Source organism: Macaca thibetana, chromosome 14, assembly GCF_024542745.1.
Source record: "Macaca thibetana thibetana isolate TM-01 chromosome 14, ASM2454274v1, whole genome shotgun sequence".
NCBI classification, from domain to species: Eukaryota; Metazoa; Chordata; class Mammalia; order Primates; family Cercopithecidae; genus Macaca; species Macaca thibetana.
Window position 1 is genome coordinate 19690998 of NC_065591.1, and position 23716 is coordinate 19714713.

Below are 23716 nucleotides of genomic sequence, written 5' to 3' on the forward strand. Positions count from 1 at the left end.
AACCCTGTCCATCAGTGCAACAAGGCCACAAGCAAACATTCCCCAGAACAATGTAAACAAACCCAGCGACTGCCACTAGGTGTTCTGAAGAGCGATGGGTACATGATGTCTCAAAACTCTTTAATTTGAATACTGCTTACAAAGAAAATACATTAACGACCTGTTCATCTTTTTCCATGATCATGTCGACTCCATCTCCTGGGGGGTCATCAGAGGGGCCCTTGATATCATGGCTTTCCTGCTCCCTAACCTTAGCACAACAGTTCATAGAAGTCTCATCTCTAATGGCTCAACTGTCCTCTAAAATCATGACAAGAGGATGACGGGGTGACACTTTGGATCCTTTTAAATTTTTTTTATCGAGGTCAAAGCTCCAGAGCAGGGCTTAAACCATTTTGGAGAATCCCCTGGATTCTCTGGAGCTTTGAACACAACGCGATTCCACCTGAAGACACCTTTGGCTTCTTTATTTATAATATAGGGGAGAAGACTTTATTTAATGCTAAGCCAGGGTCACCTGACACCCCTAGAGGCAGGACGGTCTGGGCGCAGGGAAGCCAGGATGGGTGGTAGGGCGGATTCAAACAAGCCAGAGGCTTAGGAATGATCTCCCCGAGCCCAGCAATGGGCTCTTTACTTGAAGAATGCGAGCAAAAACCCGTCCCGCCCTCACACCACGGTATCTCCCTTCTGTCCCTCCCTGAGTAGACCATAAGAGCCCTAGACCAGGAGCCCCTGTTCCGCCACTCACTGGCTGCAAGTCCTTGGACAGGTCGACTTTGGGTCTCCAGGGCCCAAGGGTCTCATCTGTACAACGGGGATCATGATCTCCGTTCCACAGGCAGTTGTGAGGCTCAGAGGGGTAACAGTGCGAACGCGCTTTGTCAGAGGCTGAGCCCTGGCCCACCGGCGCGTTAGGACCATGACGAATTACTTCCCCGGTCTCGGCTTCTCCACGGCCTCCCAGCCGTGGAGAGGTTGAGAGAATCGTGCTGTTCGCCGGTCACCCCAGGGTCAGGGTCCTGGCTGCGTCCCCGCCACCCCGCCCCGGGTCCCCTCACCTCCATCGGTTGATCCCGACTGAGGAGGAGGCCGCGAACCACGGGTCGAGAATGTAAACGCAGCGCACGCAGCGCGCCCCGCGCACGGCCGCCAGCAGCGCCGGGTTGTCGTGGAGCCGCAGCCCTTTGCGGAACCAGTGCACTGAAGAGGCGCCGTCCGTGCCGGGCGCTGGCGCCGGGGCCACAGCTGCCGCCGTCGCCACAGTCGCCGCCATGACTGTCCAGACTGCTCCGGCCACCCCCGCTCCGCCCCGGTAGACGACGCGGACCCCGCCCACAGACCGCCCAGTGACCTATGACGCCGCAGCTCCTCCCTTCGTCCCCGCCCCCAGGGGCTTAGAGCCCCTGTGCCATTGGCTGAGTGCCTCCCGCCCGGCGATTGGCCCAGAGACGCCAGAACAGGCCCCGCCCCCTCACGTTCCTACCATGTGTGGGTCCGCCTGGGTGGAGCTGGCAGGCGGACAAGTGACGCAGGCTGGCACAGTCCGCGGAGGGCCGGGAGTGGGCCGAGTCTCGAGGTACAGCGGATCTCTTACACATGTCCTGTTCAGGGCCTGCTTCTAGAAGAAGCTGCCTGGGCTGGTAGGGGTTGCTGTGACTACAGCCAGAGACTTGCAAAACTGACAACTCACCTTCCTATTATCACCAACATCGTCACCAGCATCATCTACATCATTCTACTACAACTGCCATTTATTAAGTGCACTTTATATGGCAAGAGACATGATCATCTCCTTACGTAGTCGGTCTCATTTACTATTCTGAACTCAGCCCAGTTACATTCATTTAACGAACACCAGTGGAAGAGCTGCTGTTATTTTTGTTTTACAGATGAAGAAAATGGAGGGTGCCGCAGGTTGAGCGACTTGCTCAGTATCATAAAGCTACTAAGAGGGATTTCACCCAGATTATTCTGATTTTGAAACTTCTGCTTTTATCCACGAAGCTATACTTCTCTTTGTGCGAAGATCCTTGGTAATTCCAAGTGGCAGAGTCCAAGGATGGAGAAGGAGTGCCCTGATACGCAGCATTAGAGGATTTGGGAGTAGGGACTGGGAATGTGGAGGACTTGAGCTCGTAATTATGCCATCAGATGAATTTATTTTCTTTTAGTCTGTTTAGTAGATCCAGTGGTACTATTGTGTGCAAAGCACTGTACTGGATTCCGGGTGGGGTTCAGAGATGTGGAGGACACTGTCCCCATTCTTCTGGGACGCCAGGTGGAACCCTCTTATTCCTCTGGCGTCTAGCATAGAGCTTGCTGATCGACTGACTAAATGGCAAGAGAAGCTATAAACACCAGCAACAAGGTGTTGGGGAAGGCTAAGATGGCTTAGTCAAGCTGCAGCTTTGGGGTTATCAGGTGGAGAACAGTCTGTTTCAACTTGGCCCTAGGTTGAGCCCATGCTTGGAACCCTTCCTGGACCTGGGACAGTGTGATGAAAGCATTTAGCAATTTAGTCTGCAATTTAGTGGCATTAATTGGCACCACTCTCTAAACCAGTGTCACTGCAATCCTAGGCATTCTCTGCCATTTCCAGGGCTTTTCACAAGCTGTTCCCGCAGTCTAGATCACACTCCCTCTTCCTTCTTTGTTTCTAACTCCAGTTTGCTCTGTATCATTGTTCAGTGTAGATGTCACCTTCTTGCTGTCTGATCCCAACCTGAATAGTGCCCCGTCTCATTCTGTGCTTCTTTGTGGTCACTTGTCTTGGCACACAATACTGGAATTTCTTGCTTAAATGTCTTAATGCCCCATTAAAGTATAAACTCCTGGAGAGCAGGGGCTGTGGCTTATTTACAGTTGTATGTCCAAAGTCTAGCTCAGTGCTTGGCACCTAACGCTCAAGGATTATTTGAGTAAAAATTGCACTAGAGTCTCATATTGGCAGGCTCTTAGAGGCTTATCCTAGTCCCCTTACCTGGCCCTGTCCTTATTTTTGAATTTCCTTTCCAAATGCTTGCTGAATAAATCGATGCCACCTTTCATTACTTTTATTTTAAGGTTTTGTGTTCCCCCTCTCCTATCCCCTCTTCTCTCCACAAGGTTGGTGCTTTGCTAGGAATGGAACAGAGTGTAAGGAGGTGTTTCTCCCTTAAACAACCTCAGAGGTGAGTCCTCTTCCCTTTTACTCCTCTAAATTCCCGTAATGCTGTATCTGTATTCTGTGAGCCCGGGACTGTGCTTGTCTTACTTATCAGTGTCTTCCCAGCTGGTACTCTGGTACCTAACATATAGTAGGTGCTCGAAAAACATTTGCCTAATGATCAAAAGTCATTTCCCTCCCCTCCACTCTCTCTCTTATTAAGCTATCATGAGAGGCAGTGTGGTGTAATGGTTAAATCCTAGGCTTCGCACATTAGAGTTGCTGAGTTCAAATTCTAGTTCTGCTTTTAATCTCTGTGACCTTGGATAAGCTAGTTAACCTCTCTGTTCCTCACTTTCTTAATCTTTGCAATAGGGTGATAATAGCACTTAGGATATACTAAGCATTTGTACTGTATCAGCTACTGTTATTCTGAGCAGCAGGACCTGTGTCTGGTTTTGTCTTCCTTGTAATGCTCAGCCCTGGGTCGTACATGTAATGTGGGCTCCATAAGTTGCTGAGTAAATAAAATATTTTACTCATTTTTTAAAAGTCCTCGAAATTTTGCCAATAATGAAAAAAGTAATCAACCTCAGTTCCCAAAACCTAACAAATCAATTATTTCTTATCTTCATGTTGCCTTCTAGACTTTGTCCACAAACACCTAAGCAGACTGTAATCAAAGCAGAGGTTCAGTGCTCCATGGTTTGCATGGTTTGTTTGTTCTTTTTCTTTTTTTTTTTTTGAGACGGAGTCTCGCTCTGTCACTGGAGTGACAGTGGTGTGATCTCCGCTCACTGCAACCTCCGCCTCCTGGGCTCAAGCAATTCTTGCCTCACCCTCCCAAGTAGCTGGGATTATAGGCGGCTGCCACCACACTGGGCTAGTTTTTATATTTTTAGTAGTCAGGGTTTCACCATATTGGTCAGGCTGGTCTTGAACTCCTGACCTCAGGTGATCCACCTACCTTGGCCTCTCGAAGCGCTGGGATTACAGGTGTGAGCCACCGACCATGCCCTGCCTGTTTTTTTTTTTTTTTTTTTTTGAGACAGGGTCTTGTTCTGTCACCCAAGCTGGAGTGCAGTGCTGTGACCCTAGCTCAATAACAGTTTCAAACTCCTGCTTCAGCCTCCTGAGTAGCTAAGACTACACGCACACACCAGCATGCCCAGCTAATTTAAAAAACATTTTTTTTTCTTGGTAAAAACAGGGGCTTTGCTATGTTGCCCAGGCTGGTCTTTAAGCAATTAACTCCTAGCCTCTATCAGTCCTCCCTCTTTGGGCTCCCAAAGTGCTGGGATTATAGGCATGAGCCATTGCACTCGGCCCAGCTTTTTTGAAACTTAAAATATTAAGCCTGTTATATATTGCTGCATCATTACTTTTGTGTGTTTTTTTTTTTTGTGGTTTGTGTTGTCAAGTTAACAAAGATGAACTATTAATACTTCATTGAATAATTGCATATTGCTTTAGTATATTAACAGTGTAACATTCAAGAATCAGGAAGCAGGTTGGGTGCGGTGGCTCATGCCTGTAATCCCAGCAGTTTGGGAGGCCGAGGCAGGCAGATCATTTGAGGTCAGGAGTTGATCTGGCCAACATGGTGAAACCCCGTCTCTACTAAAAATACAAAAAGTAGCCAGGTGTGGTGATGCGTGCTTGTAATCCCAGCTACTCAGGAGGCTGAGGCAGGAGAATCGCTTGAACCCGGGAGGTGGAGGTTGCAGTGAACCAAGATCATGCCACCACACTCCAGTCTGAATGACGAAGTGAGAATCCGAAAAAAAAAAAAAAAGAATAGGGAAGTAAATCTGACACTAGATAGAATAGGGTGCAAAGTCCACTTTGGGTTTTTACACTTTAAAAGGGACCCGGAGAAATTGGAGAGAGACCAAAGAAACTTGTACGTTGCTAAGGAAGTGAAATATAATGGGGTACTATTGTCTCTTCGAGAGAAATAAGAGCTAATTTTTGACCTCATAATAATGCACTCTAGTGTACACCTTGTAAAAAGTACCTCCAAAGAGTGGTTGTCATGAGGATGTCAAACAACCTAGTTTACACTAGGAAGAGTGAAGATTGGAGAGACGACTTAGGATAAGGTGCTTTAAGGATGAGATGAATTAGCCAGGAACTGAGTGGCGTCTTTCTTCCCTGAAGATGCTTACGCAGATAGATTAGTCCTGTTTTGTCTCTTTTTGTTAATGTCCTGCATGGAGACTGGATTAAACAACTTTCTACTTTGGCTTTGAACCGCGCTTTGGGTAAATATTTGATGATTGGCTGAAAGGTAACCGGGCGCGGCGGGAGGGACTTCCCCGGCGAGTTTAAGTTACCCGCGCCCTCTAGTGGTAGGACTGGGACAACGGCGGTTCGGTTTTCGGGCTGTGCGGGGAACACCAGGACCTATCCAGTGTGCAGCCGCGGCATTCCTGTTCCCAAGGCTTCACGCAAAGCCTACTTTGATGTAGAGACGTAAAATGTTTGTTATTGGAACTGTTCAGCTTGAGAAGCAGTAAAGCTTATTGAGAGCATAGACCGTAAAACTAAACTCCCTGCGTTCCATTTCCAGATCTGACATTAACTAGCAAATTACTTAATTGGGCGAGCTACTTAACCTCTCTGTGCCTTAGTTTCCTCATTTGTAAAATGGGGATGATGATACTAATAATAAAGGACAGTATGAAATTAGAGAAAGGTGAATAGACTAATGAGTCAGAATTGAGAATCCAGAAACAGGTCCACATGAATCTGGACATTTTATTCACGACAAAGATGTCTGTGTAAAGAAGTGGGGAAAGTAATGGGTCAATCAGATATTCTGTTGTAAAAAAGTGAAAGTTGACTCCATCTCACAACATACAAATCAATTCCAGGTAGATTATATGCTTAATGTGAGGGGTAAAACAATAAAGCTTTAAGAAGATCGTATTGGAGAATATCTTTGCAACCTTGGGGGAAGACAAACATTTCTTGAAAAAGACATGAAAAGCACTAACCGTTAAAGAAAATATTGATGAGTTGGACTATGTTAAAATTAGGAACTGTTGATCAAAAAACATTATTCAGAGAGTGAAAAAGCAAACCATAGAATGAGAAAAGATACTTACATAATATTTATAATTCTTAAAGAGCTCAAATCCAGAATATGTCAACAGCCCTTAGAAATCATAATAATAAAAAAAGATAGGCAACCCAATTTGAAACTAGGCCAGAGACTTGAATAGGCACTTTCTGTGGAGTCCTAATTAAGCAAAAGGAGTCAGACTGGTGAGATTGAAGGAAAGCAAAAAGAAAAAGCAGATAAACTGTAAGTCTGCCTTTCTTTGTGGTCCAGGACACATTGCCCTCCTGTGCCCAGCTATCACCAGTCCCTTGGCTGATAGAAAAATACAAGTTAGCTCACTGCAACCTTGGCATTATCAGCACTGCACAAAGTCCTCTTCAGTACATAGCACAAGCACCATCCTATAAAATCCCCAGCAAGCCTTTGTCTCTTTGTAGTCAGTTCCCTTCTTGCTGACCTGCCCATTGCACCCTTGCAATGTATTTTCATACTTTCTCTAATAAATCTGCCTTTCTTTACCTACAACTGTCCTGGTAAATTCTTTTTACTGCCTGCACGACGCTGGCCCCAGATAGTGGCTACCTGTGACACTTTCCACACACCCTCGCCCCAAAGAATGGATATTTAAGTGAGCAATGAACACATGAAAAGGTACTCACCTTCATTAGTTCATCAGGGAGCTACAAATTAAAACCACAATGAGGTACCACTATAGGCCCACAAGAATGAATAAAGTTAAAAGGATTGGTAAAATCAAGTGTCTGGGAGGATGTGAGCAATTAAAATACACTGCTGTTGGGATTGTAAATTGATACAACCATTTTTAAAAACTGTTATTATATATTAAATTCGAAAAGCCAAATACCTTACAAATCATGAACGATATATTCTATGACGCAACAGTTTCACTCCTAGCATATACTTAACGGAAATCCGTGCACATGTGCACCAAGAGACCTGTGCAAGAATGTTCATAGCAGTATTATTAGTAATAATAATAAATCAAGGATAACTCAAAGGTCCATCAGCCAAAGAATAGATAAAAAATTGTGCTGTATTCAAACCTAGAAATACCATACAAAAAACCTACAGTTATAGGCAGCAGTAACATGGGTGATTCTCACAAACTTAAGTGAAAGAAGCCAGAAACCAAAGAAAATATTTACATATGTGGTATGATTTGGCTCTGTGTCCCCACCCAAATGTCATGTTGAATTATGATCTTCAGTGTTGGAGGGACCCGGTGGGAGGTGATTGGATCATGGGGGTGAATTTCCCCTTTGCGATTCTCATGACAGTGAGTTCTCACAAGATCTGTTTTTTTTTTTTTTGTACTGAGATGGAGTCTCGCTTTGCCGCCCAGGCTGCAGTGCAGTGGTGCGATCTGGGCTGTCTGCAAGCTCCACCTCCCCGGTTCGTGCCATTCTCCTTCCTCAGCCTCCTGAGTAGCTGGGACTACAGGCGCCCGCCACCACGCCCGGCTGATTTTTTGTGTTTTTAGTAGAGACGGGGATTCGCTGTGTTAACCAGGATGGTCTCGATCTCCTGACCTCGTGATCCACCCACCTCGGCCTCCTAAAGTGCTGGGATTACAGGTATGAGCCGCTGCGCCCAGCCCAAGATCTGGTTGTTTAAAAGTGTGTAGTACTTCCTCCTTCCTTCTCTCTCTCCTGCACCCATGTGAAAATGTACTTGCTTCCCATTCGCCTGTCTGCCATGATTGTAAGTTTCCTGAGGCTTCCCCAGCCCTGCCTCCTGTACAGCATGTGGAACTGTGAGTCAATTAAACCTCTTTTCTTTATAAATTACCCAGTCCCAGGCAGTTCTTTATAGTGGTGTGAGGATGGAAAAACACAATGTGTATATATCCACTACATAAAGTTCGCAGTCAGACAAAACTAATGTGTGAATAGCCAAATAAGTAGAAACAACCCAAATGACTGTCTTCTGATGAATGGATAAATAAAATGTCTCTCCATACAATGGAATATCATTTGGCAATAAAAAGGGAGTGTTGGCCGAGCACAGTGGCTCACGCCTGTAATCCCAGCACTTTGGGAGTTTGAGGTGGGCAGATCGCCAGGTCAGAAGTGCGAGACCAGCCTGGCCAACATGGTGAAACCCCGTCTCTACTAAAAATACAAAACTTAGCCGGGCATGGTGGTGGGTGCCTGTAATCCCAGGTACTCGGGAGGCTGAGTCAGGAGAATAGCTTGAACCTAGGAGGTGGAGGTTGCAGTGAGCTGAGATTGTGCCATTGTACTCCAGCCTAGGCGACAAAAGCAAGACCCTATCTCAAAAAGGAAAAAAAAAAAAAAAAAGGAGTATTGTGTTGATACACATAACAACACTGATGAACCTTGAAAACATTATGCTAAATGATAGAAGCCAATTACAAAATACCACATATTGTATTATAGAATTCCATTTATATAAAATGCCCAGAATAGCAAATCCATGGAGATAGAAATTGATTTTCTAGGGCTAGGAGGGCTGGGGGTGAGGAAAATGAGGAGTAAACACTAATGGGATGATGAAAATGTTCTAAAATTGATTGTGATGATGGTTGTATAACTCTGTGAATATACTAAAAACCATTGAAGTGAGCTTACCTTTAATAGGTGAATTGTATGTTATGTGAATTATTTTAACAAAGATATTATTAAAAAACTTATAGACTATTATTAATATAAATAAAAAGTAAAATAAGCTTCAGAACAAGAACAGGATTTTATTATTATTTTTTTAAGACGAGGTCTCAGGCCAGGCACAGTGGCTCACGCCTGTAATCCCAGCACTTTGGGAGGATGAGGCGGGTGGATAACCTGAGGTCAGGAGTTCGAGACCAGCCTGGCAAACATGGTGAAACCCTGTCTTTACAAAAAAACAAAAATTAGCCAGGCATGATGACTCATGCCTGTAGTCCCAGCTACTCGGGAGGCTGAGGCATGAGAATCACTTGTACCCGGGAGGCAGAGGTTGCAGTAAGCCAAGATCATACCACTGCCCTCCAGCCTAGGCAACAAAGTGAGACTCGGTCTCAAAAACAAACAAACAAACAAACAAACAAACAAACAAACAGCAAGGTCTTGCTCTGCCGCCCAGGCTGGAGTATACATGTCATGGCTCACCACAGCCTCAACCTTCCACGCTCAAGCCATCCACCCACCTCAGCCTCCCAAGTAGCTAGGCCTGCAGGCATGTGTCACCACACCCTGCTAGTGTTTGTATTTTTTCGTAGAGATCGGGTTTCTCCATGTTGTCCAGGCTGTTCTCAAACTCTGGAACTCAAGTGATACGCCCGCTTCAGCCTCCCAAAGTGCTGGGATTACAGGCACAAGCCACCGTGCTCAGCCAGGACTTTGAAAAGACAAGTATTCCACTCAGAAATTCTATTTTTTAAATTATACTTTAAGTTCTGGGGTACATGTGCAGAACGTGCTGGTTTGTTACATAAATATACACATGCCATATTAGTGTGCTGCACCCATCAACTTGTCATCTACATTAGGTATTTCTCCTAATGGTATCCCTCCCCTAGCCCCCACCCCACAACAGGCCCCAGCATGTGACGTTCCCCTCCCTGTGTCCATGTGTTCTCATTGTTCAGCTCCCACTTACGAGGGAGAACATGCGGTGTTTGGTTTTCTGTTCTTGTGTTAGTTTGCTGAGAATGATGGTTTCCAGCTTCATCCATGTCCCTGCAAAGGACATGAACGCATCCTTTTTTATGACTGTATAGTATTCCATGGTGTATATGTGCCACATTTTCTTTATCCAGTCTATCTTTGATGGGCATTTGGGATGGTTCCAAGTCTTTGCTATTGTGAACAGTGCTGCAATAAACATGTGTGCACGTGTCTTTAGAGTCAAATGATTTATAATCCTTTGGGTATATACCCAAAGGATTCCTGGGTCAAATGATATTTCTAGTTCTAGATCCTTGAGGAATCGCCACATTGTCTTCCACAATGGTTGAACTAATTTACGCTCCCACCAACAGTGTAATAGCATTCCTATTTCTCCACATCCTCTCCAGCATCTGTTGCTTCCTTTTTAATGATTGCCATTCTAACTGGCCTGAGATGGTATCTCAATGTGGTTTTGATTTGCATTTCTCTAATGACCAGTGATGATGAGCTTTTTTTTCCATATGTTTGTTGGCTGCATAAATGTCTTTTTTTGAGAAGTGTCTGTTCATATCCTTCACCCAATTTTTGATGGGGTTATTTTTTTCTTGTAATTTATTTTTATTTTTTTATTTTTTTTGAGCCAGAGTCTTGCTGTGTCTCCTAGGCTGGAGTGCAGTGGTGTGATCTTGGCTCACTGCAACCTCTGCCTCCTGGGTTCAAGCAATTCTCCTGCCTCGGCCTCCCGAGTAGCTGGGATTATAGGTACGCACCACCACACCTGGCTAAATTTTGTATTTTTGGTAGAGACAGGGTTTCACCATGTTGGCCAGGCTGGTCTCAAAATCCTGACTCAGGTGATCCACCTGCCTCGGCCTCCCAAAGTGCTGGAATTACAAGTGTGAGCCACCGCGCCCAGCCTTTTTCTTGTAAATTTGTGTAAGTTCTTTGTAGATTCTGGATATTGGCCCTTTGTCAGATAGATAGATTGCAAAAATTTTCTCCCATACTGTAGGTTGCCTGTTCACTCTGATGATAATTTTTCTTGCATCCTGAAGCTCTTTAGTTTAGTTAAATCTCATTTGTCTATTTTGGCTTTTGTTGCCATTGCTTTTGGCATTTTAGTCATGAAGTCTTTGCCCATGCCTATGTCCTGAATGGTATTGCCTAGGTTTTCTTCTAGGGTTTTTATAGTTTTAGGTCTTACATTTAAGTCTTTAATCCATCTTGAGTTAATTTTTGTATAAGGTGTAAGGAAGGGATCCAGTTTCAGCTTTCTGCATATGGCTAGCCAATTTTCGCAACACCATTTATTAAATAGGGAATTCTTTCCCCATTGCTTGTTTTTGTCAGGTTTGTCAAAGACCAGATGGTTGTAGATGTGTGGTGTTATTTCTGAGGCCTCTGTTCTGTTTCATTGGTCCATATATCTGTTTTGGTACCAGTACCATGCTTTTTTGTTACTGTAGCCTTGTAGTATAGTTTGAAGTCAGGTAGCATGATGCCTCCAGCTTTGTTCTTTTTCTTTAGGATTGTCTTGGCTATGCGGGCTCCTTTTTGGTTCCATATGAAATTTAAAGAAGTTTTTTTCCAATTCTGTGAAGAAATTGGAATTTAAAGTAGTTTTAAAGAAATTTAAAGTAGTTTTTTTCCAATTCTGTGAAGAAAGTCAGTGGTAGCTTGATGGGGATAGCATTGAATCTGTAAATTACTTTGGGCAGTATGGCCATTTTCATGATATTAATTGTTCCTATCCATGAACATGGAATGTTTTCTCATTTGTTTGTGTCGTCTCTTATTTCGTTGAGCAGTGGTTTGTCGTTCTCCTTGAAAAGGTCCTTCACATCCCCTGTGAGTTGTAATCCTAGGTTTTATTCTCTTTGTAGCAACTGTGAATGGGAGTTCACTCATGATTTGGCTCTCTCTTTGTCTGTTATTGGTGTATAGGAATGCTTGTGATTTCTGCACATTGATTTTATATCCTGAGACTTTGCTGAAGTTGCTTATCAGCTTAAGGAGATTTTGGGCTGAGATGATGGGGTTTTCTAAATATACAATCATGTCATATGCAAACAGAGACAATTTGACTTCCTCTTTTCCTAACTGAATACCCTTTATTTCTTTCTCTTGCCTGATTGCCCTGGCCAGAGCTTCCAATACTATGTTGAACAAGAGTGGTGAGAGAGGGCATGCTTGCCTTGTGCCGGTTTTCAAAGGGAATGCTTCCAGTTTTTGCCCATTCAGTATGATATTGGCTGTGAGTTTGTCATAAATAGCTCTTATTATTTTGAGATATGTTCCATCAATACCTAGTTTATTGAGAGTTTTTAGCATGAAGCGCTGTTGAATTTTGTCAAAGGTCTTTTCTGCATCTATTGAGATAATCATGTGGTTTTTGTCATTGGTTCTGTTTATGTGATGGATTTTTTTATTGATTTGCATATGTTGAACCAGGCTTGCGTCCCAGGTATGAAGCCGACTTGATCGTAGTGAATAAGCTTTTTGATGTGCTGCTGGATTCAGTTTGCCAGTATTTTATTGAGGATTTTCGCATCGATGTTCATCAGGGATATTGGCCTGAAATTTTCTTTTTTTGTTGTGTCTCTGCTAGGTTTTGGTATCAGGATGATGCTGGCCTCATAAAATGAGTTAGGGAGGATCCCTCTTTTTCTATCGTTTGGAATAGTTTCAGAAGGAATGGTACCAGCTCCTCTTTGTACCTCTGGTAGAATTTGGCTGTAAATCCATCTGGTCCTGGACTTTTTTTTGTCGGTAGGCTATTAATTACTGCCTCAATTTCAGAACCTGTTATTGGTCTATTCAGGGATTCGATGTCTTTCTGGTTTAGTCTTGGAAGGGTGTATGTGTCCAGGAATTTATCAATTTCTTCTAGATTTTCTAGTTTATTTGTGTAGAGGTGTTTATAGGATTCTCTGATGGCAGTTTGTATTTATGTGGGATCAGTGGTGATATCCCCTCTCTTATTTTTTATTGCGTCTATTTGATTCTTCCCTCTTTTCTTCTTTATTAGTCTGGCTAGCAGTCTATGTGTTTTGTCCAGTTCCTGGACTCAATGATTTTTTTAAAGGATTTTTCGTGTCTCTATTTCCTTCAGTTCTGCTCTGATCTTAGTTATTTCTTGTCTTCTGCCAGCTTTTGAATTTGTTTGCTCTTGCTTCTCTAGTTCTTTAAATTGTGATGTTAGGGTGTTGATTTTAGATCTTTCCTGCTTTTTCTTGTGTGCATTTAGTGCTATGACTTTCCCTGTACACACTGCTTAAATTGTGTCCCAGAGATCTGGTATGTTGTGTCTTTGTTCTCATTGGTTTCAAATAACATCTTTATTTCTGCCTTAATTTCGTTATTTACTCAGTAGTCAGTCAGGAGCAGGTTGTCCAGTTTCCATGTAGTTGTACGGTTTTGTCCACTCAGAAATTCTAAAGTCTAAATACATTATTTACATTAACTTTGAATGAAGTTTTTCACTGATGTTGTGGGGTCTTTTATTTACCTGAATTATGATACCTTGGTTTAGTGTGTACAATGTTTTAAGTGAATTAACCTGGCCAGGCAGGGTGGCTCTCGCCTGTAATCCTAGCACTTTGGGAGGCAGAGGCGGGCGAATCACCTGAGGTCAGGAGTTCGAGACCAGCCTGGCCAACATGGCGAAACCCTGTCTGTACTAAAAATACAAAAATTAGCCGGGCATGATGGCGCGCACCTGTAATCCCAGCTACTCAGGAGGCTGAGGCAGGAGAATCACTTGAACCTGCCAGGGGCAGAGGTTGCAGTGAGTAGTCATGCCACTTCACTCTAGCCTGGGTAAAAAAGCGAAGCTCCATCTGAAAAAAAAAATTTAATCTATTGATGTCCATATTTAAAAGATTCTGAACTCACAAATTAAAACAAAAAAAATTAAAAACTAATCTATAGTATTAGACATCGGACATCAGGATATTGGTCGCCATTGACTAAGAAGGATGGGATAGTGTGGGGGCTCCTGGGAAAGATTTTAGGGTGCCGATAATGTTCTGTGTAATGTGTTTATTTTATGGTGACCCATTGTGCTGTATTCTTTTAGGATTCTTTTTTTGTTTGTATATATGCTACAATTTAATTGAGAAGTTTAAGAAGAAAAGATGGTGGCTCTGGGTGGGTCTGGCATGGTGAGCTCAGAATACCCCCAGTTGTTTCTGCCCTCTCTGGCTGTATTAGCCCCAGAGAGTGGCCCCCAAGGGTTTCCCTGTAGTGCCCTGGGTTCTGCATAGAGACATCCTCTGGCTACGCAGCTCCTGTGAAGAATGGTGGATCTCTGGCGGTTTCCCTAGATCCCTTCTGAGAATGTTCTGCTGGTTCTAGGAATTGAGGAAGTTGGACCTGTGGGACCTAAGCTCTTAAAGCCATACACAGGTTTTTGCTGGAGGCAGGAAGTAGCTAGTAGCATCCTTTTGTTAAGTCTCACCGGGGCTTGCACTATTTATCCAACAGCATGGGAGGAGGAGACATTGAGTAAAGTTGGGCCTGGCCTCCTGCCTGGCACCCTGACCTGGTAACCTAGAACAAAGGGCCAAATAAATGGGCACGTGAGTGCTTTCTTATCTTCGCTACAGCTGACTATGAGTAGACCGGATGTTCCTTTCCAGCAGTGTGGTCATCAGATAATGGAGTCAAGGGCTGGTGGGAGGGAATGGGAGGTGTGAAAGAAAAATATCTTGGGCCCCCAAAATCACTAAGGAAAACTCCAGCTGGAAACTGCTTAGGGCAAACCTGCCTCCCATTCTATTCAAAGGCACCCCTATGCTCCCTGAGATAGACGCACATCTGATTGCTTCCTTTGGAAAGGCTAATCAGAAACTCCAAATAAGGTAATCATTTGTGTGTCACCTATCTGTGACCCGGAAGCCCCCTCCCTGGCTTCGAGTCTTCCCGTCTTTCCAGACTGAACCAATGTGCTTCTTACATGTATTGACTGATGTCTCATGTCTCCCTAAAATGTATAAAACCGAGCTGTGCCCTGCCCACATTGGGCCTCTGTCGTCAGGACTTCCTGAGGCTGTGTCTTCAACCTTGGCTAAGTAAACTTTCCAAATTAACTGAGACCGGTCTCAGATTTTCTGGGTTCATAGGAGGCTATGCTCAGATCACCTGGGACTGAGCCCTTACTCAGTTCCACCACGCAGAAAAGCTGCCCTTAGTTTCTCCTTGAGAGACAAGGGGCCAGCCTAGATAGTGGACTCTATATTAAAGTACAAACAGGCTGGGTATGGAGGCTTGTGCCTGTAATCCTAGCACTTTGGGTGGCTGAGGCGGGAGGATCACTTGAGGTCAGGAGTTCAAGGCCGTAACGAGCTATGATGGTGCCACTGCACTCCAACCTGGGTGACAGAACAAGACCCTGTCTTAAATAAATAAATAAAGCAAATACAAGAAAGCAAAACCAAGAGGAGGGGCTCCAACCAAGAGAACAGGGGCACGTAACCTTGTTTAATTTCACATGTTGTTGCTCAAGAAAACAGTAACCATTCTTAAAGGTCAAGGGAAGGAAGAGGGGTGTGTGTGTTTGAGGGCCCCTTAGGGGCTTTTAATGGGATTTGCAGTCAGGTAGACCTGGATTCAAATTCCAGCTTGGATATTTGCTGTGTGGCCTTGGACAAGTTGCTTAACTTCTCTGGGCTGCAGTTTCCTTATCTATAAAATGGAGATAGTACTATTACCTCCCTCTGAAGGCTGTTGCAAGGATTCTGATTGCTAAATTGTGTAATGCACACTGCACACTGCCTTGCACATAGAAGGTTCTTGTTGAATGGCGGTCAGGATGATCACGTTATTATCGTTACTGGCTCAGGTGTGTTTTTCTCAACCTTGTTATTTCGGACCAGACAGTCCTGTGCTGTGGCAGCTGTCCTGAGCACTGTAGGATGTTTAGCAGCATTCCTCGCCCCCACCTACCAGATTCCATAGCAACTCTCCAGCTGTAACAGCCACATGTCTCCAGACAGTGCCAAATTACCCCTAGTTGAGAACTACTGAGCTGGAGGTAAATGCCTGGGAGATTGAGGGAGTGATCATGTGGGTTGATCCAAAAAATGTGATCCAGACAGGAGGATCTGATGTGGTGGGGGATGGAAATGGAGGAACAGGATGGGCCAAGGGTTAAGGAGCCAAGTAAAACCAGCAGATCCCAAATGAGCAGAGAGCGGGGATAGGCTCTGAGCAGAAATGGGCCCGAAAATCCCAAAGAGGGTAGGTCCAACAGTTTCATCTGGGTTTCTGTTGCTTTGTGTAATGGAATTTGTTTTTCCAGTTGTAAAAGTAGTGTAAGTTCATTTTAAACAAGTTGGCAAGTTCACAGAAAAGCCAATCAGAAAATAAAAATCTTGGCTGGATGCGGTGGCTGATGCCTGTAATCTCAGCACTTTGGGAGGCCGAGGTGGGCAGATCACCTGAGGTCAGGAGTTCTAGACCAGCCTGATCAACAGGGTGAAACCCCGTCTCTACTAAAAATACAAAATTAGCTGGGTGTGGTGGCACATGCCTGTAATCCCAGCTACTAGGGAGACTGAGGCAAGAGAATCGCTTGAACCCAGGAGGTGGAGGTTGCCGTGAGCTGAGATTGTGCCATTGCACTCCAGCCTGGGCAACAAGAGTGAAACTCTGTCCCAAAATTAAATAATAATAATAATAGAAAAATCTTAAGTAATCCCAGCACAATTACACAATAGAGTGGGATATGCTCATTTGTTCTTTTTGTTCTTGTTGTTTAAGAAACAAATGTTTCTTAGTGGTCACTGTGTGCAGACCCTGCTGGGTGCTGGGGTGTCTGTGTGGGTGGGTGATTGGGGACTGTTCACATGCTCCGGACAAGACAGCGTGGGGGACAGCCTTGACTGCAGGTAGGCACACTAGGGGTGGTGTGGTGGGGAGAGCAGAGCCTGTTCCTAGGGATGCTGCTGGTCATTTTTGTCCTCTTCTACTGGCCTTCTCCTTTGAGGATCCATGCAGTGTCCTGGTCATGGCTCCCTGATCTGGATCTTTTTGGAATCTGCTCATTCCTTTCCATCCACACGGCCCTGCATAAGCTGACCCCATCCACCTTGTTAGTTTCCTCCTGCCATGTTCCACTTTGCTTTCTGTGTGCACCAGCCACCCTGATGTTCCGTCCCTGCCTCACCTGTATCCTGTTTCATTTTCTTCAGGTTTTAAAAATTGTGGTAAGGCCGGGTGCGGTGGCTCAAGCCTGTAATCCCAGCACTTTGGGAGGCCGAGATGGGCGGATCATGAGGTCAGGAGATCGAGACCATCCTGGCTAACATGGTGAAACCCCGTCTCTACTAAAAAATACAAAAAACTAGCCGGGCGAGTTGGTGGGCGCCTGTAGTCCCAGCTACTCGGGAGGCTGAGGCAGGAGAATGGCGTGAACCCGGGAGGCGGAGCTTGCAGTGAGCTGAGATCCGGCCACTGCACTCCAGCCTGGGCGACAGAGCGAGACTCCGTCTCAAAAAAAAAAAAAAAAAAAATTGTGGTAAAATACACATAGCATAACATTTACCGTTTTAATATATATATATATTTTTTTGACAGGGTCTTGCTCTGTCACACAGGCTGGAGTACAGCAGTGTGATCATGGCTCACTGCAATCTCGACTTCTTGGGCCCAAGCCATCCTCCTGCCTCAGCCTCCAGTTGTAAAAGTAGTGTAGCTGGGTCCCAGCTATGTAACTGGGACCACAAGTGTATGCCACCATGCCTGGCTAATTTTTGTATTTTTTTTTTTCTTTTGGAGAGATGGGGCTTCACTGTGTTGCTCAGGCTGGTCTCAAACTCCTGGGCTCAAGCAATCCTCCCATCTCAGCCTCCCAAAGTGTTGGGATTACAGGTGTGAGCCACTGCACCCGGCCTGACCATTTTAAAGCATACAATGCAGAGGCATTGAGTACATTCAGTGTTGTGCAACAATCACCACTATCCATTTCCAGAACTTGTACCTTATCCCAAATGGAAACTCTGTACCCATGAAACAATGACCCCCCATTTCCCCTGCCCCAAGATCTCAGTTACCTCTATTCTATTTTTGTCTCTATCAATTTGCCTATTCTGGGAACCTCGTATAAGTGGAATCACACAATATTAGTCCTTCTGTGTCTGGCCTCTTTCACTTTAGGCCCATGATTTCAAGGATCATCCATGCTGTAGCATGTATCAATACTTCATTCCGCTCTATGCTGAATAATATTCCATTGTATGTCTACATCACATTTTGTTTATCCATTCATCCATTGACAGATACTGATTTCCACCTTTTGGCTGTTGTGATTAGGGCTGCTATGAACCTCGGTGTACTCTTCTTTTTAAACAGCTTTATTAAGATATAACTTACATACCCAAAAAAAATGCACCCAGTTAGGTGTACAATTCAATGCTTTTTATTATAGTCACGGAGTTGTGCAACCACCACCACCACCATCTAATTTTAGAAGATTTTCCCTCACCTCCCACCCCCAACTCTAGGCAGCCAGGGATCTATTTTCTGTCTATAGAGATTTGCCAATTCTGGACATTTCCTATAAATGGAATCAGACAATATGTGGTCTTTTGAAGCTGCCTTCTTCATTCAGCATAATGCTTACAAGCTTCATCCATCATCACCTGTTTTGTAAGTGAAATTGTATTAGAACACAGCCCTGCTCATTTGTTTACATCTGATCTACGGCTTTGAGCTTCAAAGACAGAGTTGCAACTTACAAAGTTGCACGGCTCACAGAATCAAAAGCAGCTACTATCTACCCTTTCACAGAAAACATTTGCTGACTCCTGATTTATGCCCTTCAAGTTGAGTTTTCTGGAGTCTAAACCGATAAAGGCACCAAAAGATAAAAAGCAAAAAGAGGCAAAATTGACGCCAAGAACCCCAGGCCTATAAAAGCTACCATTATTGGGCCCCCACCATAGTGTAAGCATCCCAGCCAGCCAGGCAAAGAAACACAGCAGAGGCAGAGCCCGCCTCACCTGGGAGGAGGAAGGAGACATATTCAACACCAGAGACAACTTCTTCCAGCAGGCTCTGATCACTCAGGGCACCTTATAGAAAATGCATTGGCCTTCCCCAGGAAGAGCAAGTGAAGACGCCATTAGAGGAAGGGAGTTCAGCAGGCTGGATGCATGGCCCATAGTGACTCTGGCAAGCTGGTTCAACATACAGCAAAGCTTGGCAGATCCTGAGGTATCAAAGAATTCCCCAAGGCCCTCCCCAAATTGTTGCAGGCCAAAATGGTTCGTACTCATTTTTAAATTTTTATTTATTTATTTATTTATTTATTTATTTTTTTGAGACAGAGTCTCACTCTGTCACCCAGGCTGGAGTGCAGTGGTCGGATCTCAGCTCACTGCAAGCTCCGCCTCCCGGGTTTACGCCATTCTCCTGCCTCAGCCTCCGGAGTAGCTGGGACTACAGGCACCCGCCACCTCACCTGGCTAGTGTTTTGTATTTTTTAGTAGAGACGGAGTTTCACCGTGTTAGCCAGGATGGTCTTGATGTCCTGACCTTGTGATCTGCCCGTCTCGGCCTCCCAAAGTGCTGGGATTACAGGCTTGAGTCACTGTGCCCGGCCTATTTTTATTTTTATTTATTTTTTTGAGATAGAGTTTCACTCTTGTCACCCAGGCTGGAGTACAGTGGCATGATCTCAGGTTGCAGTAGCTCACTGCAACCTTTGCCTCCCGGGTTCAAGAGATTATCCCACCTCAGCCTCCTGAGCAGCTGGGATTACAGGCGCCCACCACCATGCCTGGCTAATTTTTGTATTTTTAGTAGAGACGGGGTTTCACCATGTTGGCCAGGCTGGTCTCGAACACCTGACCTCAAGTGATCCACCGGCCTTGGCCTCCCAAAGTGTTGGGATTACAGGCGTGAGCCACTGCATCCAGCCTGTTGTTATTATTATTAATTATTATTATTATAACAGAAGGCTTGTTATTATAACTATTATTATCAGCAGTAGCAAAAGCAACCACACAGCTCCTCTAGTTCTCTCTTGCTTCCCTGCCTTGCTCATTAGCAAGAACACAGTAGAGAAGGGCAGTAAAACCTTTCACACACTCAGAGAGCCTGTGAATGTTTTTTATGATACTAATCGCTGCTGGAAAATGGTAGAAGCAGCCAGACCGATCCCCTATGGGAAGCTTCTCTTCTGTGGAGGTGGAAAAAGAATGGCATTTGAAATGGGACAGAAAATAGTCACAATCCCATTAGCTCTGGTTGGTACAGATACTGCCACCTTTGCCCTGTGGGCTCTGTGTCCTACTGGACCTCTCACTGATGTGATAAGCTTGCAAAGAATTTATCCTCTAAGAGGCTGTGAAACGATGGCCTGATGCTGAATTTGGTCCACATATGTGCCACACAGCCCCCACGCACAGTCTTTTATAAATTTGAATCTTCTTTTAAACTCGGGAAATTGCACATAAACTTTCAGATTTCCGGTTTCTCTTGCAAAATTAGAAATTCCAGCCTTTGAGGCCCACATTCCCAAATGGCAAAAAATGATGAGAGCTGAGGAGTGGCTCCCCCATGCAGAACTGTCTAGTTTACCATCGTCTCCATCCAGCTTGCTTTCCTCCTTTATGTAACTAGTTGTCCCCGTTGGGCTTTTCATTAGGAATTCACTCCTGTGATAGTAAGTTTCATCTTAGCTGAGATTGCAGCAGCAGGGAAGGAGTGGAGATCCATTTAGCAGATGAGGGCATCAGGGATGGATGCAGCACTAAGGTCCACGCATCTCTAGTTCCTGCCAGCACAGCCCTCTCCCACCCAGCAGTCTAGAAGGCTGTTCTGGCAGGCCTCAGAGCTGAATCCATGAGTCCACATAGCAGAGGGGAAAAAGCCTTGCCATTCTTTCTCCTGGAAGCTTCCATCTAATAATCACACTTGCTGTTTGTGTGCCAATGTGCTAAGCAATGCAACATGCATGATCTCATCCAACCACTGCACTGCCCTCTAGAATAGAAATTATTATGATCCTCACGCTACAGATGAGGCAACCAAGGCTTAGAGACATCATTTGCCTGTGGTCACACAGCTAAGAAGTGGCTGGGAAACTGAGGCTGTAGACATGTTATCTTGCTCTTGCAAAGTCACCCAGCCAACAGATGGCAGAGCGGGGATTCCATTGCAGGGTCAACTGACTCCAAAGCCTAGAAGCTGGAAAACTGGAGGCCAGTGGGGCAAACTAGTTTAGCTGGCAGTATTTTTGAAAATTTGGACTTTTGGCTTTTTGCTGGTCTCACCGGTCCGCACTTTCTCACAGGTCCCACCGATGCTGTTGCCTCACACCCTGGCCTCTTTCCTCATGCATGTTGCCCACCTGGCCTCAGGAGGGGTGACAACCTTCACATTCTCTGCACGTTCTCTTACCTCCCAGAGTTCAACTCTGATGGGCTTGAGTTCTCAGTTCTAGGACAGAGATGAAGGTCTGTGTTTGTCTCTGTGGATCCTACCCCACCAGGTTTTGGGAGTTGAGAGCAGAGACAAATGGAATACGGTTTGGTTCGTGTTCAGTTCCATGGCTATGATGCCATTCCAGAGCCCAAGATTTAGAGGATTGATCGGGTTGGTTCCAGGATCCACTGATTCACTGCAGTGGTGACTGAATTGATTGTATCGTTTTAAATCATTTCTCTACTTTCTCTCCCTTTGAGATTCAATCCAAAGTGACGGTGCTTTAGATCAGGGGTTTTCAAACACAGGTGTGGGTTCTGTGTCTCATTTGCTTTTCTGGGAGGAGGTAGGCAGGAAAACCCATGGGCAGGCATCATGGCAGGAGTTTGGGAGCAGGCTGAATGGGGCTGAACTGTTACCCGGATTAACCAGAAAGCCTAAGGAGTGGATGAAAGTCCAGGAGTGGAGCCTAGGTTGGTTCAGGGGGAAGCAGGGAAGCCATAGAACCGATGAAAGGCTGGGAATAGGTTGAGAAGCACAGTACAGAGTAAAAGGAAAAGAAGGGGATTGTTTGGAGGTTGAGAACCCAGGCAGGTGCCCAGGAGCTTGCTCTGACAGATGCTGTTGGGTGAAGTTTCAATTCAAGCCCCACTGGGCTGCATCATCCCATTGTTCTAGTCATGGGTTCTTAAGGCTTAGAACAGGACCATGTTAACCACAGAACAGAAAAGCTGAGCTAAGCCAGCTAAGACACTTTAGCTGCATGGGAGGGAAAACCATTAAAAGAAGCATAAATGGTGCATAAGTTGGTTAGTTCTAAAGTTCAGTGATGTCACCGAAGACTCAGGTGTCCTAAAGTGATTGCCCTCATGGTCCCAAATGGCTGCCACAGCTCCAGCCATCATGCTGAGCATCCCTCAAGAGACCAGAGAGGGAACATTCCTGTTCTGGGTCTCTTTTGAAGAGTTGGAAACCCTTACCAGAAGCCACTAGTAGACTTCTCATGCCTCATTGGCCAATCCTGCTTAAACTCATAACTGACAAGGAGGCTGGGATGATCAGAATTCATTCTAATGAATCAAGATTTAGTGCCACCTCTCCCTTCTCCAAGTCTTCGCAGAAGAGAAAGGAACAAAACTGTGGCTCTGTATGCAAGGATGAAAGAGCAGAGATTGGTCCACAGGGACTTCTACTCACTCCCCTCACTGAAATCCTATGGCCAATGTGTGCAAGGCTCCCCCTACCCCTGTTAGTTTAACTACATCTAAAGCACATCCTCCATGTGTGAAGGGACACACCTGAAGCTGCCCTGCTTGAAGCAGGAGTGAAGGCCAGGAGCCTACTTGGCTCTCCAAGCTTCCTGGAGGCACTGATCTTGTCCAGCAAATTTGTTTTATTTTACTTTATTTTATTTTATTTTATTTTATTTTATTTATTTTGAGATGGAAATCTCACTCTGTCACCCAGGCTGGAGTGCAATGGTTCAATCTCTATTCACTGCAGTCTCAACATGGGAAACCTCATTCAGCCTGGACACGGACAGGATTGATTGATTGATAGCTCTTTCTCGATTCCGTGGGTGGTGGTGCATGGCTGTTCTTAGTTGGTGGAGCGATTTGTCTGGTTAATTTTGATAACAAACGAGACTTTGAAATGCTAACTAGTAGATAGAGACCGACTTTCACCATGTTGGCCAGGCTAGTCTCGAACTTCTGACCTCAAGTGATCTGCCCGTCTCAGCCTCCCAACGTGCTGGGATTACAGGCATGAGCCTTTGTGCCTGGCCCCTCCCTCTATTTTATAGACATGGAAACAGAGGCATGGGGGAAGTTAAGTGACTTTGGATACACTCTGTATCTCAAATGTGGTGGAAACATGGCCTTGCCTCACAGGGTTAGGACTAAAAATGAGGTGAAGGATGTAAAGAGGCTAGCTCAGGCCCAGCACATATTAGGCACTCAAGAAGGGCAGGTCCTCCCTCCTTCTGGCATAGGGGAATGAAAGATGAGGTGGGGCAGGGACCCAAGGTACAGTGACCTGGGGAAGCAGCAGGGCTGGAATCACTGGCTGGCTGGAAAATCAGATAACCCTTCTGTGGCTACAGAGCAAGGTGTGTGGGTGCCAGACTCCTGGCCTGGTAGAAATGACAGCTGGCCTTACCCCCAGCCCACAGGCACCCTCCACCTGCCTGAGAATCCTCTGAGAATGAATCCTCTCCTCCTCCCCAGCCAGCCAGTACCTGGACAGAAAGCTGACAGGCAGTGGAGGGTGTAGAAATAAACAATGACCAGGTGGGGCACGGTGGCTTACGCCTGTAATTCCAGCACTTTGGGAGACCGAGGCGGGTGGATCGCCTGAGGTCAGGAGTTCGAGACCAGCCTGGCCAACATGGTGAAACTCCGTCTGCTAAAAATACAGAAAAAGTTAGTTAGGTGTGGT

At 45.2% G+C, this 23716-nt stretch overlaps 2 protein-coding genes across 3 annotated transcripts in view; both read right to left on the reverse strand.

Annotated features, from left to right (window-relative positions):
- CRY2 (cryptochrome circadian regulator 2) overlaps positions 1-1361 on the reverse strand; it is a 38345-nt gene extending 36984 nt beyond the window's left edge. The window contains exon 1 of the mRNA XM_050757579.1: positions 1062-1361. Coding sequence (XP_050613536.1) covers positions 1062-1276 — 215 coding nt within the window. The 5' untranslated portion in view covers positions 1277-1361. The remainder of the gene's footprint in view (positions 1-1061) is intronic.
- The window catches only part of MAPK8IP1 (mitogen-activated protein kinase 8 interacting protein 1), a 631105-nt gene that overhangs the window by 60204 nt on the left and 547185 nt on the right, over positions 1-23716 (reverse strand). The window lies entirely within an intron of this gene.